Below are 17573 nucleotides of genomic sequence, written 5' to 3'. Positions count from 1 at the left end.
AAGCGCACGTCTCCGCCTTATATATACAGTCTATGGTCTCCGGGTTACATGCGTTTTGCGCACTGCGGCAAGGACAAACGCTTCACTTCCTGCGTCCGTCACGTGTTGTCAATCTTTACCTGCTAATTGCTCATTACGGTCCACGCTATCAATTGCACATCACACTGTGAAAATTTTATGTAAATCGAATGATAGTTGTAAAACAAAGCTTAATTCCTGTTGCCAGCAGGTGGCGCCATCACTATTATTACATACAGACTAATGTATCTGTTCAAGAAGGGGCTTTACACAACTTAATTATCACACTGATCAGTAGGTGGCGCTATGACCCTGCACTAATATTAATATATGGAGCTGTGCAGCGATTTAATAAATATTCATCTCAACCTGTTCCCGGTGTCGTTGCTGGTCCAGCAGCTCGTTGTTGACATTTGTTTAGTCCAGAAAATCCACTCGGTTCTTTCTTAATTTCCAGCGAGTGGCGGTGCAATAATAAAAAAATAAAAGAGGCGAAATATTATCTAAAAAATAAAGTATTGAAACGCAGAACACTTCTACAGAGTTCCTGAAGGTGCATCGTTAGAATGATTTATAAACGAACTCGTACATTTCTAGTCAAAGAACGCGTTAAGAAACAACATGAAGTCTTCTGATTGAGATCCACTGCACCTGTTCACCGCACACTCTTCTTCTTCATTAGCGCCCCCTTCTGCTCCGGAGTGTGGATCAGACTCAATCTAAATCCCTCCATTATAATAATAATAATTATATTTATAAAAACACCAACACACACATAACTTAATCCTACTTTACATCCTACTCCTACGATTAAATCCCTATAATTCTGTCACCCTAACGTCTATTTCTTTTCCAGCATGTGCTCCTGGAATGTGTCCTCACCCCTGGCTTATTTAAAACAAAAACACACACACACCTGAGAGAGAAAACCCATAAAAAAAACAACTGTCTACTTTACAATTATTTTATTAGTTATAGTTTAGTTTAAAAGTCAAGTGATCAATACGATTATAGCTTCCCCGAGGGAAAAGTGCAGATGTTTTCAACTGGAGGAATGCATCTAATAAAAGTGCCAGATCTAAATATTTACTGGTCATCGTTTGTTTTTAGAGAGAATAAAAAATCTCTAGAAAAATGATTCAGTCTGAATCCCTGATGATCTCCAGAAAAACAGCAGGGGGCATCACAGGCTGTCCAGAGGAATGTCAGTAATGGCTCAGCATTGTTCTGAGTGCTTGTGTGTGTCTGTGTGTGTGTCACGCCACACTCTGTCTGCCGCTGTCCTTGCTGTGCGTCGACCCTCCAGAACAACGTCGGGAGAAGTCAAGAAAGATGCCGTCCTGCTCGGGCTCTGATTCCAAAGACTCCTGGATGTGGTCCGTCAGGATCTCTGGACTGGAGGATGGACTGGGGCCGGAGCTCGTGTCATGAGCGAGCGCTCTGGAGGACGAGGGGGAGTCCCACACCAGCGATCCACTGCTGTGTGTGTCTTTAGACGGGGAGGGCTCAGGAAGGATGCCTGGGGAGTGATACTGTGGCTGAAGGTGAAGACTCGTGGGACTGTCAGTGACTCTGGACTGTGGGTCCTGGCTGGAGGTCACAGTATCTGTACAAAAGAAAGTTAAAGTGTTATAAAGTGTTAAACAACATAGTGATCAATATGTAACATGATAAGAAGTCGCTGCAGTGTTTGTTGATCAGCTTGGGACCTCAGAGAGGAACCAGTTGAGGTGGTGTGGGCATCGTACCAGGAAACCGCCTGATCGCCTTCTATAGAGGGTTACTGGGCCTAACCCAACCGGGAGGAGGCCCAGAACTCACTGGAGGGACTACATATTCCATCTGGCCACTGAACGCCTCAAGATCCCCCAGGAAAAGCTGGAAAGTGTGGCTGGGAGAGGGGTGTCTGTAATATTTGGCCAGCTACCTCTGATAGGCCGAAGATAACGGATGGATTGAAGCATAGTTACTAACTGAACTAATGTTTTTAAAGCACTTCAAGATGAAAACATATCTGACTGAAGATCAGTGAGATGGAAAATGTTTTTCTTGAATTTTTCTTAACTTGAAGGTAAATTTTAAGGTCAGAAACCCAACCCATCGCATAAACATCCTATTTTAAAGGTCGTCTGATCTATTTATTCCTCCAGAAAGGAACTACCTTTTACAATCTTGAAAGAAACAGATGATTTGTTATTTCTGTTATTTCTACCTGAAACAAGTTCTGCTGAAGCCAGGGAGTGTTTGGCGAGGCTGGGTGTGCTGGTGTTGCTGTTGGTGTTGGAGGTGGATTCGGCCACGGAGCTGCTCTCCTCCACACAGGAAGTCATCTCAGAGACGGAGTGTCGCCTGATACCTGCGCCACCTCCAATGGAGGCATCCGCATCATATTCTACCACGGGGGTCAGCATGGTCACGTTGTAGCTCTTAGACCGCACCACTGGGTTTTTGGCAGCAGGGGAGTTGCCTGGTTTGGAGGACCAGGAGCGCTGCAAACGCTTTTCTAAAGAGAGAGACAGAGAGGTGAAAAGGAGAAGGAAAATTACCTCTTTTGTACATCACATTACACCTCAGAAAAACACTTCTCTGCACACACACACTCACACAACCACACACACCTAATAGGCAGGAGGAGCAGTGTGGGTTGTAGGATCCATCTCTGGAATATAAGCCATGAGTGCCGAGGTAGGGAGAGACCACTTTCTGGATGAGGGACTCCAGACGCAGGTAGTCGTCTGTTACACCTTTAGACTCATGGACACCCTGGATCACACAAAGACACACACACAAGTTTAGAGTAGCTGGTGATTGATATGTGTTGTTTAGACAGAATGGAAACTTTATTTTTACTTTACTTTCTCTGATAAAGTGTACTTATGGTTTAAAACATGATGAAAACATAGTAGGGTGACAGCTGCCACTAGGAGGTGCTATGGTTTTATAAACACAGCTGGAAAAAAAACAGTTTGGTCCTAAAACTCAGACACATATAAACATGTATAAACACGCTAAGTAAAACAAAGATTTTAAAGTTTGTACTGGCGTTGTCTTTGTCACTCCTGGATTAAACAGAGCTCTGTTTCCTGTATGTTAATGGTATAATAATTGAATGACACTGACTCAAACCACGTCCCCTCACAGTATCCGGTTTGGTGCTGTTTCGTTGCTTTGAGCTCAATTTCAAGTTTGAAATGAACAGATCACTTTCTATCTATATCTGTTTCATTTGTTGCAAGTAAATACACAGGGCTGGGTACGAAAACAGAAAGAGGAAAAAGTGTTTATATGAGCCAATGATCCCAATGGATGAAGTAAAGATAAATAAATAAATCCATATGTCATCTATCAGGTCTTGAAACTGAGACATTATAGGTTTTGAGAGCTGTACAGCTGCTTGTAGTGGAAACACCACAGAGGACTTAACTAAAACAGCTGTAAACCACAACAATACACAATACAATGGCTTTTGTCCCCGTGAAAAGAAGCTCATAACTCTGGACACATCCTGCTTCACCTGTACATCCACTCTGTAAACCTGGAGCCCTCTTTATTCTTTATTGATGGCTCTTCTTGTGTCATGGGTCGACATGACTGTTCCAGCCGTGTCGCCAGGAAACACGAACATTACAGTGATTATCTCTGCAGCACGGCTCAGACCCTCATCTGACATTAGTGCGTTCAGCTGCAAACAAATGACCCTCATAATGAGAGATGTTGCTGTTCAATGAACTCAGAGCCGTCGCGAATAACAAAGACGAAGAGGAATGTGATGTATATATATGTTTTTGAATAACAAAGAAGAGATCAATCAGTTCTCAATACTGTGAATCATTGAGCCCACAGCACGGAAACAAACCACATGAAGAGAACAGACTTCAGTGAACTGGCGTCACAGCTTTTTAACAGAATGAAAGGGAAATTACTAACAGATGAAACAAGAAGTCGTAAACAGTCAACATTTGCTGCTGAATTTTATCTCTCGTACACATTTTTATTTGGTGCCCAGCTCTCCTGTCTGCTTTCATATCTGTTCCTTCGAACATCGCAGACAAAACAAAAACAGGTCAATTAAAATTACACATGTGTGCACAGCACATAAATCAAGAAAACTATTTTTCTATTTTTGTGTCTTTTCTTTTCACCACACCTCCCTCTGTTTGAGTCTAGGAGCAGATTTGGGTCAATGAGTCACTAGAATGATGTCCAAACTAAACCCAACACACACTCACTAACTAACGGTTCATGCACACAGACACACTTGAGAGCACATTTAATCAATTTAATCCACTCCCTGACCGGATCGTACCTTTGACCCGTTTGTGGGAGCGTTCAGGTTAAATATGAACTGTTGACACCAAAATATCACAAATCTTTGTTTGGTTAGCTAATAAAATTTAATATATATATATATTTACATTTTTTTAACATTACAAGATATAGAGAATAATTAATTGATCTTGCTGGAAAAAAACTGATATTTAGGGGACTGGTATTCATGAGTGTGTGAAATTTGGTGCAGATTCAAATAAAAATTTGGATCTAGTGAATTGAAATGTCAGTTTTAATTCATAAGGGGACTGCTGTGCCCTTCTTGTGTTGATCCACAGTGAGTACTTCTGAGCTTTCTCTACTTTAGTTATATCTGAATATTTGCACTTCATTGATTTTTTCCCTTTTCAGATAATCTGAATAATTTTTCAGGCTGGTAAAACAACACAAGATTTAAATCGCACAGTTGAACTTTCAACAATGAAAAAATTACTTTTTTTAACAATTTTTGTGACTTTTGAGAAGCAAGCAGTGTCTCCACTTTTGGAATAAAGCTCTTCTCATAACTGACTTGTTGAGGTTTTCTGCTCTACAGAGGATGTCAGGTTATTAAGGACTGTGTAAACACGGGTAATTCAAAAACACAAACACTGTCTCTCACACACACACACACACACACACACACACACACACACACACACACACACACACACACACACACACACACACACACACACACACACACACACACACACACACACACACACACACACACACGGCCTGGGTGCAGAGGGTACTGAGTGGTCATGGGAAGACGACTGCGCTCTGTGTTCACACTGAGACGACTTCCTGTGAGATCCCTTAGCAAGAAAATAACCTCAATCTCTTTCCTCATCTGTTGTCATTTATCCTTAACCCACATCAGTAATAGATGTTTGTGCTGCTGTGTGTGCGTGTGTGTGTGTGTGTTTGTGTGTGTGTGTGTGTGTGTAATTAAGTGAGTAAGGGACTGTAACACTTAAGCCGTTTTCAGACTTGAACTCCAGAAAATTGGAGTTTGCCTTTCACAGTTAAAGAACACAACAGGAGATTGTCCAGGTCAGACACGTTAAAAGTCCAGAGTAACTGACTCGTTTGCGTTCTCACATACACCCCCCTCTCAGGAAAATGTCCGGACTTCAGTGCATGTCTGAAAGCAGCTTAAGAAAGATCATGAGTGAGTGTGTGTATGTGTGTGTGTGTGTGTGTACCTGTAGTATTAGCAGCATCTGTATGATAGAGGGAGGAACTCTGGCTTTGGGTCGAGCGAGAGCCTCGTCCAGTTTCAGGTTTAGGGTGATGATGTTCCTGAAGTGGAGCAGAGCCAACTGACGCACTGATGGTTCCTTTCCCTGAACAACACACACACACACACACACACACATATGTGTCAACATTATAGGGTTGTGTAAGGAGAATATTGTGTGTGTGTACATGGGTGTGTGTGTACCTGCACAGGATAGAAGATGGCCTGCAGCATGGACAGAACATCACAGAAGAAGAAGTCCCACGTGTCAGCCAGAGAGTCCAACAACTTCTGACCTATTTGGCACAATAAGCAGAACAGAAAATTAGAAATTTGCAAATGCACAAATACAAAAGGAGAATTAAGTCTTCTTGTTGATGTTTTGGAAAAATATTTGCAGCATAATTTAGAAAAGCACCACATTATGCAAGAACCTTATACATATTTATAAATATTATAACATTATTGTAGTAATTGGCACATTGACATCTTGGTGATTTCTGTTTTTTTCAGCAGTGGAAATAATATTAACGGAGGCTTAAGAAGTATCAAACTGTTTTTTTACTCTTTTACTGTAAAAGGCTTGATGTAAACTTTTGGGCACTAATCACTTATCTCCTGTGATATTTCAATCATGTCTGGAAATAAGCAAACACAGACTTTATTCACACAGTGTGAATGTCTATCACGAAACACAGAAAACAGTGATAAATTCCTAAATGACACAAGGTCTGTCAGGCAGCGCAGCGCTGCTTCTCGGCGCAGCCGCCTGGCTGTTCACACGGGACGAGCATTTCTCCGCGCTGGTCAGCCCCATAGACTGTATATATAAGGTCAGCCCGCGATTCTGCTTTCTCCGCTTGTTGTTGTACCCGTTGAATGTCGGGGTTCGGGGGTTACAGTAGCGCTGAACACTGCGGAAGTCCTCCACACTGCTGGCTGTGTGGCGCTGACACAAATTCCAGCTCACGCACGGGAGAGCGAGCGGTCGCTCCCGAGCAGCTGCTGCAGCCTCCCAGTCCCAACGATCCAGACAAATGCCACATGTGAGTGAATCGCGGGCTGACCAGCGGAGAAATGCTCGTCCCGTGTGAACAGCCCGGCTGCGTGCTTGGGAACGGCGCTGCGCTGCCTCGCAGCCCCGCTGCCTCCGTGTAAACCCGAAGTAACGAGTGTGGGGGACGGGGGACGGGGGCCAAGACCATGTAGGAGACTTCCAGTTCCTTGTTACGACACAATACCCAGGAAGCGCAATCGAGTCGCTCAAGCATGACGTTTCTGACTTAGAGGAACTATAACAAAACGCGCGAGTGTTTTTTCCCCAGAGTTTTTGGGTTGGTAGACATGCCAGATACCCACATTAACCTGTAGAAGCACTAACAAAGTGGAATTTGCATGCTATGTCCCCTTTAAGTTTCTCACTTGCTGAATGTCGTGTAACTGACATTTACCATCACTTCCTGTGATGACAGCTCAGAAAATCTCTCACAATCAGTATGTGTGGTACCTCGAATAAGGTCACACATTTACCACAACAGAGAGAACAAAATATGTCTAGTGTCCTAAGCACTTGCTTTCACTGTGTGTGTGTGTGTGCGCGTGCATGTGCATACAGGTATTTATTGCTGCAGAAAAACATTCTTCACTGATGGTGGAGATAAAGCTGTGTTCTCACAGTTCAAACTAATAGTTAAATGTTTAACACTCCATCTGGATTTTTAGTCAATTATTATTTTTCCTTGTTGGACTCGTGTCATGCTGAGATAAAAACTTTCTGTGAAATTAATCATTGGCACAGAAAGACACCAGTTAAATACCAACAGTAATCTCTAATTCAGGACTCAACAAAGAACCTTGTAGAATTTTCCCCTCTTTTAGCAGGTTGTAAACTGGAAGAAACGGTCCTTTCATTCATATTATAACTCAACCACATACAAACTCTTCTTTCCAATGAATATGTATTTATACCATTGTTAACTAAACAACAATTTTTACAGCTTAATCTCTGTAAACTTGTTCCAGTGTTTCAGAGTTGGAGCTCTGGGATTGTGAAACAACAATAATGGTATTAAAACAATATTACTGGTAAAAGGACTGTACTTATATAGCGCTTTTCCAGTCTTATCAACCACTCCAAGCACAGAATAGGTCACATTCACCCATCGATGCAGACATTCATGCTTCTATAGAGCATTATTTATTACTCTATAGCATTTTTCTATCACACACGACTCATACACTGTCTGCACAGCTGTCAGGGCAAGCTAGGGTTCAGTGTTTAGCCCAAGGACACTTGAGAATGCAGACTGGAGGTGCTGCGGATCAGACCACCCACCTTCGGGTAAGTGGATAGTGGACGACCCACTCTACCTCCTGAACCACAGCCGCCCACAGACCACTGCTTTTGGTCTGAATTTAAAAGTTTACCATTTTTGTAGCCTATTTTATATTTGTACATAATGTAAAATAAAAATATAACCTGCATACATGCCCCATCCCTCAATGACTGTGTATAAACGTGATTTTTGTATTAATGTACCTTCATAGAATCGAATCTTGTCTCTCAGTATGACCATGCCTTTAGTGAGCAGCTGGTTCTGAAGGTACTCCGTGAAGAAGGAGCCCAGCTCTGTCTTCAGCAGCTGCCTGCAAAACACACATTTAAGAAATATGAGGGTGCACATGTGCAGAGACGAGCAAACGCACACGTATACCAAACCATCTCTAATACACACAATTGCTGACTATAAACCGTGAGTAATGAGACTGCATGCAGTGTTTAAACAGCAGCACATTCAGGATATGAGAAAATATATTGTTCACAATATAAACACAGAACACAGCTACATCTGAACACTTCAACAAAGGGACTTTCCACTGAAAAGCGCACACACACACACACAGTGCAGATTAATGTGACAGTTGCTGTTATTATAGGAGAAGAGACGTTGACCTTTAATCTTCAAGGCACAGATAACATCAACAGATAAACAGTGCATGTTTGAAAAATGACACAATAGCCCAATTTATATAATATACCACTTAATCACTACACATCATGACTACTGCTGTTTAAATGTTATCTTATTGAATTTTATTCTAATTTAGATAAGGCACCTTTACTCCAATCAGACAGTAGAATATAGGCCGTCACTGTTGCATGTATGCATTTACTGTGTCTAATATAGTATAATATATTTACTGTACTTAACAGGAGTCGGTTTCGAGTGTCCTGTCTACCGCCCTCAGCTACACGTTCAACACCCAACACACAGCAGTGGCTCCTCTGTAGCCTCAGCTATGAATGATGGCACATCAATGATCCTGTGTATGTGTTCATGATTCAGTGAAGTCTAAATTTAGAATAACATGCTGAAGCACTTAATGTGTTTACATAAGAGGAGAGTTTGTTCCTGCAAGAAATCTGCAGGGAAGATGAGGAATTATAGAACAAAACGCTATGATTTAGTCAAACATCCTAAAATAAAAAAAAAACTGCTTAAGTTAAAATCCAACAGAGTCAGCAAGAGCCCATTCCTGCACGAAGGCAAAGGCCAATCTCACCATGTTAAATTAAGTTAAATACAAATTCCCTGGATCGGCCCGTTTATCCGGATCTGCTCCAAAATAAATGGGTTCATCCCTGGTCCCTCCACAAAGTTTCATGGAAATCGGTCCTGTGGTTTTTGATTAATCCGGCTGACTGACTGACGGACAGACAGCAATGAAAACATAACAATACAAGAGGCAGAAACTAACCTGACACCTTCATTCAGAGTGTAGAGCTCATTCTCTCCCAGATCTTTCTTCTGGAAAACTGAGATCACTGCATTGTGGATGCTGCAGTCAAACACACAGGGAAGCATTTAGTCTACAAATGACTCATAACGGATGTGGAGAACATTCAATTAATCACATACATATATAATCACAATGTTGTATACAAATAATATAGTTTTAAAAGCTGCATTGATAGAGTTATACTGTAATACAAAGTATACAAGTAGTTCCTTCGAGGTGAGATTTGGTTATGGAAGTTTTCTGGAAGCTGGTGAAAGCAGAACTTGGTGTCTCTCTGTCTGGTGCATCTGAGTTAGATATGAAAGTCCCTCAACGAAGACACTACAATGTACTGTTGGTTGGTCCTTTATCTATAACCTGACCTTGGGTACTGTGAAGAGAGAAGGGATTATCTGTGGAATTAGACAGGCACTATTCTCCTAATGGTTTACAGATATTATGTAATATACACTATTTACATAATATATAGTGGCATATACAGTAATGTTGATATAACAAACATGCTTCTTTAGTGTTCATATGCACAACGCACAGTATAAACACTGTGTATTGTCCAGGCTGATCAACATGTGGCATCTGTATATTGATGCCATGTTATATGGCGGCAATTACCTGTAAATTCACTAATATTTACGCAATAGCTTTAACCCTGATTCTGACCTAAATGGTAAAAACCCCAAAGACAAAAACATGCACACATGCTTGAATGTGGATACAAATAATAGAGCCTAATATATTACTTTGACAATAAAAATATATTTATAAAAATGAATATTGGTATTGGCAATTATGTTTGCCGAAATGAAAACTTTTATTTTGGAAAATAAACAAAATAATGCAGAAAAGTCACATTTATGCTCACAGTTTACATTGAAAAAATATTGGTTCTTTACTTTTTAATTTCTTTAATTAAATTTATGTTTATACTGTAATCAAGCCTCAATTACATTTCTTTGTCATTAAGAGTTCAATAACAATATAGGAATTTGGAATAATAGACATTTTTTAAACATATATATATATATATCAGTCGATATATTATTAAAAACATAAATTCCAAACTATAAAGTAAGTAAAAAGAGAGAAAACAGAAAACAAAAGAGTGATGAATATAAAAAGGTCAGAAGGGGCATGAACTTGTCTCCCGGTAGAATTCAGTGCAGCTCATGTGGTTCAGCCCTCAAACCACCTGGCAAACTGAGAGCTCTTTCTTTTTAGTCTCTGCTGTCTACTGGTTTTTTTTAAAAAGCTGAAAACCATAAAAATAACCGGAGAAAAGACGGAGAAGAAAAGAATCTATGAGGCAGAATGAGATAAAGCGAGGGATGTGAGATGGATGGAGATAAAGAGAGATAGTGATGGACCCTGAGGGAAGCAGGACGGGATGAGCTGGTGCTTATGTGATTGCATATGTGTGTGACAGGATGAATAAAGGCAGAAACACAGCTTTCTTCTGGCGATGTTTATTCTAACACGACATCGCCAGAGAAAGAGGTGCACACGTGCAAAAAACACGTGTGTAAACAAAAGCAGGAGAGCTTGAATGGGGAAAACACACATGTACTTATTCATCAACTGAACCAACATGTCTCACACTTAAGACAGATTGTGTGTATGCATGTGTCGGTCTCTCTCTCCGAACACCAACCTGTTCCAGGTGGCGTTGGCCCCGGCTCTCCTCTGCTGCGTCCCCTTGTCCTTGCTGCACTCCTCTGCCAGCCCCCCGGCCGTTCCTCCCTTCTCACCACCTCCCCCCGCTGGGGTCTTCGCCTGCGAGAGGTCCGTCAGGCTGGAGGACGAGCTGCTTCCCAACTTCAGTTTGCTGTGGAGACTCCTTGAGATTCAGCAGGACGAGAGAGAAGCATTAATAAGAGCCAAGTGTACAGGACAACGCAGAGTCACGTTTTTAAACGTTTTCTGTAAAAATACGTTGATTTTGTTAGAAAATAATGTTTCATAATGAATTTAGGTGAAAGGGTGAGATGAAGAAAAGAGAGTATAAAGAAAAGAAAGAGAGCAGAGACACGACAAAGAGAGACAGTGAGAGCAGAGGCACAGAAAAGTACAAAAGAGTACTCAACAATATTCAGAGTAGTTTCAGACTGCACGTCCGTCCATGGAAATGATCGTCAGTCTTAGAAATAAAAAGTGGCTGTTGATGTTGCAGTTTTTATCTGTAAATAAACTAAATCTATTGAAGCTTTGGATTTTAATCATATGGAAGTTGTAGTAAATCCTTGACAGTAAAAAGCCTTTCATAAAATGATTTTAATTTTGTTGCACTCGGGCAATTTGAGGATGTTGAATTGCATTCCTAGGAAACTGTTATGGGCATTTTTTTATTTATGTTATGGACCAAACAATCATCTAATCATTTAATTAATTATGAAAATAATCCATAGCTATAATGAAAAGAAAATAATGTAAATTACAACTTGATTATGTAGCATTATGTATGTAGTATTTATATACACAGTATACATGAATATATAATTATATAATACAACTGCTTCAGTCCCACACCTGAAAAATTATTCACATTCATTCATCAAAAATAAAACAATGAAATCTGCAAAGGTTACATAAATATATCAAAACCTCCTTATTACACCCACGCACACAGACACACTTGCACCTGATGTACTTACTCTAGTAACTGAAAAGGTACTACATATCCCCACTCCATGAGTGTGTGTGTGTCTGAGCGAGAGGTGGATGAAGCAAAGGATGAAAACAGACGGGCAGAAAAGCTGTCTTTGTCCTCATGGGTCTCTGTCCAACTCTTTCACATGCTCCTGCTCTCTTCTTTCTTTTCTCTTCCTCCACCTTTCCTCTTTCAACTCCTCCCTACCCTCTTCTCTCCCACTTTACCTCTCTTTCTCTCTCTCCCTTGGCCAGTCTGTGCCAGTCGGTGACCATGTGACCCTGTGAGCTTCTGTGCCCGGGCGAACAAAGGAACCCTTTGAGGTTCGAGAGCTGCCAAATGGGTGGGGAAGGATTTAAAGGTGACAAACATTTCACTTCCTTCTGTCTCTTTGTGCAGGGGCCCAAGACAGAAGCTGTTCTGACACGTTGACCCAATTCACTTATCACTGTTCAATACTTCCTTAGGTATCACATTGATTTTGTCTGGTTTCACTTCTATATGCTTTGGAGCCATGCACTCTTCCTATATTGCTTTTCAGTACTTTTGAATTAAACTTAACTGAATTTAACTGATTTTGCAGATAAAAAGAAGAGACAGAGGACAGAGAAGAAGGGGAAAGAACAGCAGAAGGTACAGAGAGTTGGAGAGAGAAAAAAGAGGGGATGGAAAATCAGACGCACGTAGAATAATATGGCAGGAAAGAGGAGAGAAAGTGAGTGTGTGTGTGTGTGTGTGTCTGTGTGTGTGCGCATTGTAGGTCTGTCTGTCAACCTGGATCTTAGTTCAACTCCACACAAGTAGGTCAGTGTGAGAAACAGGAGCCTTGGACTCTCAGTTTCTCTCACACACACACGTCAAAAAGTGAGGAGGAGTTTCCGACTACCTCCAGAAAAGAAGGTGTAGTGTTGTACCTTGTGTCACTGGATCTACAGACACGTAATTTAAAAGCTTGCTGCTGCACAGTGGAGGATGCAGAGCAGAAGAAACAGAGACGCAAAATAAACACTGCCTTGCAAAAAGGCTCTACACACAACCTCTCTGCTGACGGCAAAATTTAAGATAAATTGTGAATTTGCATGAATTAAAGGGATTTAGAAACATTTTACTTGGCTTTGAAACGACAGGGTTGAGTTGAGTTGAGAGAGAAAAGGCTGCGGACTAATTACTAAACAAAGGAGCATGAGGGAGACGTTTGAATGAATGAATGAATGAAAGAATGAATGAGGTCATTCGGGAATTTGTGTGTTTGTGTGTTTCACTTTCAACCATATTTGTGTGTCCCAAGGGACAGAGACAAAGAGAGAAAAGGGAAAAGACAAAGTATAGGAACTGCATCAGTTGGACCTGATGGTTGTAGTGTGTGTGTGTCTGTGTGTGTGTTTTTACCTCCTCAATGAGCCCTCTCGTTCCATGTTGGTCTCGACAGACAGCTGTGACCTACTGACCACCCACTAATTACTGCCAACCAACCAGGATCTGAAAAAGAAAACCAGCAGAATCACTGGTTGAGAATGTCCTTGTCATTATGTCTCATCATCTATGTCATAGACTGCACAAAAGGACGGACGACATGACACATGAAATACATTTTTCTCATATTGTTTATGTCATTTTACGTAGTTCGTGTAAATTTGGTTCTACTTTGTTATTTGATGGATGAAAAACTGAATGAAACATCATGATTGACAGCACAGACTGACTCACGATTGGCCGAGGGCATGTAACGGCACAACCACAATACCGCGGCTCACTACCGTGCGTCACAAACACTAGATGGCGGCACCTGTATCCATCCACCTGAAGCGTCCATCTTTATTAACAGTCTACGGTCACGACTGACACAAACACAAGTCAAGCTAAATACAACTAACTAAACTGATTTTCTAATTTGACACCCAAGTGAAAAGGTGTTTTTCGATTAAGATATTTGTACATGTCACAGTAGGAAAAGCACATGTTAACATGGAGGATTAGTGAAACACATGCGTTACCGATGAGGTTAATGAAGGTTCTGTTGTATCTCGGCACAGAGCCTGATTAGCCACACCTCTGTTTACCTCCAGATTCACGTCAAAATGGCGGCTGTGACGAAGCTTTACTGTGCATCAAGGACTTTCTCTTTTTCTTCATTAACACCATTATCTTGAGAACGTTTCAAGAGACTCACAAATGTTCACTTAGACTCAGGAAATAACTGATTAGATTTGGATCAAGGTCACGGTTGTGGTTTTAGTATATTGAACTTATCTGAAGATTTTGCACGGATGGTGACGGCCTTTTTTATCTTTGTGAACAATATTGTCACAGTGAGACAACCACTGACACCAACAACACCTGATTAGATATCAGTGATTATGGTTTACCGACTCAAACAGCTCTCGTATGGTAAAAAAAGCCAATGTCTTTAGTGAAAAGTTGAAGGCTGCATCTCAGTTTCAGAGCTGGGATAGTTTCTACAAGTTTCTATACTGTACACAAAGTGGCTTTAAAGGACAATAGTAGTTTACAGAGCCGACCACGTTGTTATAAAATGAGAAGTTTGGGACTGTCTAGTTCTCAGACACAGTACACTCCCTGACACTTGCACACTAACAGGTGTCTACTCACTGTCTGGCTCACTACACATTATTCTAATCAAATTACAGTGGGGGAGAGACGGACATCTGATCCCAACACAAACTCAAATGCCCCAAGTCGCTCATTCACTCCCTCTCTCTCAAACACACACACACACACACACGGAGTGAGAGAGCGAGATAGAATGACACACACACACACACAGTACATCAGGCATGTTTTTAGCACAGGGCCAAACAGGGTAAGGCTGAGGCTTCCTCCTGACTTGCACCACTGTCTTCACCAGAACACTTTACTTACTTTTCTCCACAGCAACACTGATATAATATGAAACATTAAAGTGTGAGTTACAGCGGCAGTTTTTAGATTTATTTGCAAAGCAAATTATGCTTTACTTCCTGGAAAATGTGACTTGTTGCTATGCAATATCAACCATATTCTTAAATCGTAGACCTCCCGTAAAAAGAGTAGGAGGTCAAGTTTAGAACTATACAGCAGCCAGCCACCAGGAGGCAATCAAGATGATTCGGCTTCACTTTTGGGGAGCTTTCATGTCGTCCATCTTTAAATATGAAATGACTTTAACCTATCCTAGAAAGTCTATTTTTGTGTATGTTTATAAAAAAGGTGACTAATACAGTCATGACTCTGGTGTCTCTGGTACATCACGCCCTGGCCCTGCAGATCTAAATGCCTCCATACAACATTACCCACGCTGCTTGTCTCTAACAGTTGCCTCTTTCTTACAGAACATCCCAGACACTTAATGCCTTGCTTTAGGGCAAGTCTGTATACTTATAGATTGCGGTTAAAGGGAACTTGATCGTGATTCTAATCATCTGGCCAAGATTTCCTAGAGCAGTCAGTCCGGAGAATGAAAACCTCCCACATATTTAAAAACCTGATTTCTCTTCCTCCTCTTCCTCCTCCAACCACAACACCTCTTTCTCTCTGCAGGAGACAGTTTTACATTTTAGGCAGATACCAGGGACTCACACTGCTGAAATGAACACACACACTGGGACAGGGAAATTACCCCCTGCACCAGACAAGTGCTAAAGTAAATGGTGTGTGTGTGTGTGTGTGTGTGTGTGTGTGTGGAAAACCAAACCACAAGCTGGAGGTCCTGCTGTAAAAAACACAAACCACTGGTGTCTGACTGTTTAATGCAAACACAAGTCTCTTGTGTACCTTCATGACAACAAAACTCTAGTAACTAGTTATAACCCAGTTAGTAGAGAGGACATTCCCTTCAGGAGAAGTAGTTTAGTACAATAAGAGAAAGTATCTCCTTCTCTCAGCTGGTGTGTCCTTGCTAAGCTAACATGAGGAGTTAAGAGTTTATACTCACTGTCTTCATGAAGTCTGCGCTCCTCTGTAAACTCTGTATTAAACTCCGGGTTTCCTGTGAGGACGGTGCGCTTTAACTCGGTGTCTTCACACACACACACAGACACACACAGACACACACACACACTCCTCCGTCACAGACACTCAGCTGCAGGTCCGCGGCGCGAGAGGACAACGCACGTTCTCCTGAGAAGAAGCGAAGTGGGTGAGCCGCGCGTGAGCTGTCAGTGAGGGAGGGAGAGGGGGAGAGAGAGAGAGAGAGAGAGAGAGAGAGAGAGAGAGAGAGAGAGAGAGAGAGAGAGAGAGAGGGTTAGGGTTAGACTGTCTGTGTGTGTGTGTGTCCGTATGGCTACAAATGCAAGTCCCCATAGCTTAAATAAAATATTTTTTGGTAAAGTTTGGTTAGTTGGGCAAGTAGTAATCATGGTTAAGGTTAGGGGTTAGGATTAGATTTAGGTTTTGTTATGGTTTGGTTAAGGTTAGGTTAGGTTAGGTTAGGTTAATGTTTGGTTAAGTTTAGGTTAAGGTTTGGTACGGTTTAGGTTTGGTAAGGGTTGGGTTAAGGTTTAGGTTTGGTTAAGACTTTGCATTGACTTCCAATCATTGTGGACAGCCTAACTCAAACCTTATCCCTCCCCAGCATGGGAATGAGAATACATTTGTACAAAGGTTTGTGGAAATCCACCCAATCAATTTTGAGACATTACACAAAACTCCGCAAATGTCGACCTTGTGGTGGCTCTAGAGCAAAGGTCCAGAGATTCATGAACATCGATATGACATTTAAAGACAACTCATCCAACAGTGTCTGACATGTTTCAGTTTGGACAAACACAGACTCTGAGGATGCAGACGAGAAGCAGCTTCGTAGGCAGGATGAAAACACTGAGTCTTTGTTGTGAGCAGATTGGAATCACATCATGTTTAATTCATAGTGAAATAATTCACACGCAGACCAGTACAACAGCCACCCACTGAAAACACTGGACATCACACTGAGTTCTTTTACTGCCAGCAGGGAGGGCCACTCAGCAGTGTGTGTCTGTCTGTGTGTGTGGGTGTGTGTGTGTGTGTTGTTACTTCAGAGCCAACTTGCATTCACAAGTGATTAGCTCTGACCCTGGACCCTTGAGCTGCACACAGTATCTAATGTAAAGATCAGTATATGAAGCACAGAGCTCCAACAAACTACCCTCTTTCTGCAGACACACAACTCTACTACACACACACATCTTTCTACACTGTAAACATGACAGTGCACAATTGCTCAGGTTACTATGACTTTGTAAATCGGTGAGTAAAGAATATTAACTTTTTTGTAAACTTAGAAAAATCTTTATCATGTTAAATTTGAAAAAGTTGCTACTTTTATATGTATATGGAAAAACACAACATTGTAAGTTTTGACCACAGTGGAGCCAGGTGAGTTATAAACAGGGTTAGGGTAAGTTTGTTTCTGCAGGAGTTTGTGTGTTTCTGCAGGAGTTTGTGTGTTTCTGGGTCCGCCACCTCTCATCTCTTTGCAACGGAAAAGTGAAGTCTAACTGCCACCTAAACTAAACCTGTATATATACATATATACTTTATATACAGTATCAAACATCCCTTTAAAGTTTTGACCACCGG

The 17573-nt window shown here is 41.4% G+C and overlaps 1 protein-coding gene across 3 annotated transcripts; it reads right to left on the bottom strand.

The window, feature by feature from the left end:
• Window positions 1-968: 968 nt before the first annotated feature.
• Window positions 969-16166, bottom strand: LOC118101313 (proline-rich protein 5). 3 transcript variants are annotated; one of them, XM_035146956.2, is made up of 10 exons: window positions 15949-16166; window positions 13407-13521; window positions 11022-11207; window positions 9332-9412; window positions 8112-8218; window positions 5777-5868; window positions 5538-5678; window positions 2637-2781; window positions 2231-2521; window positions 969-1624 (listed from the first exon to the last, which is right to left on the bottom strand). In XM_035146956.2, the coding sequence occupies exons 2-10, from the start codon at window positions 13430-13432 to the stop codon at window positions 1275-1277; spliced, it is 1419 nt and encodes a 472-aa protein (XP_035002847.1). In that variant the 5' UTR covers window positions 13433-13521; window positions 15949-16166; the 3' UTR covers window positions 969-1274. The 3 variants fall into 3 exon arrangements, with proteins under 3 accessions (XP_035002847.1, XP_035002846.1, XP_035002845.1); XM_035146955.2 differs by having other exon boundaries at window positions 13407-13496; XM_035146954.2 differs by lacking the exons at window positions 13407-13521; window positions 15949-16166 and adding an exon at window positions 12022-12268.
• Between the last annotated feature and the right edge of the window lie 1407 nt (window positions 16167-17573).

The sequence above is a fragment of the Hippoglossus stenolepis genome, chromosome 22, assembly GCF_022539355.2.
Source record: "Hippoglossus stenolepis isolate QCI-W04-F060 chromosome 22, HSTE1.2, whole genome shotgun sequence".
Taxonomy (NCBI): Eukaryota; Metazoa; Chordata; class Actinopteri; order Pleuronectiformes; family Pleuronectidae; genus Hippoglossus; species Hippoglossus stenolepis.
Note: the sequence above shows the minus strand (reverse complement) of the source record. Positions and strands in the feature narration are given on the sequence as shown.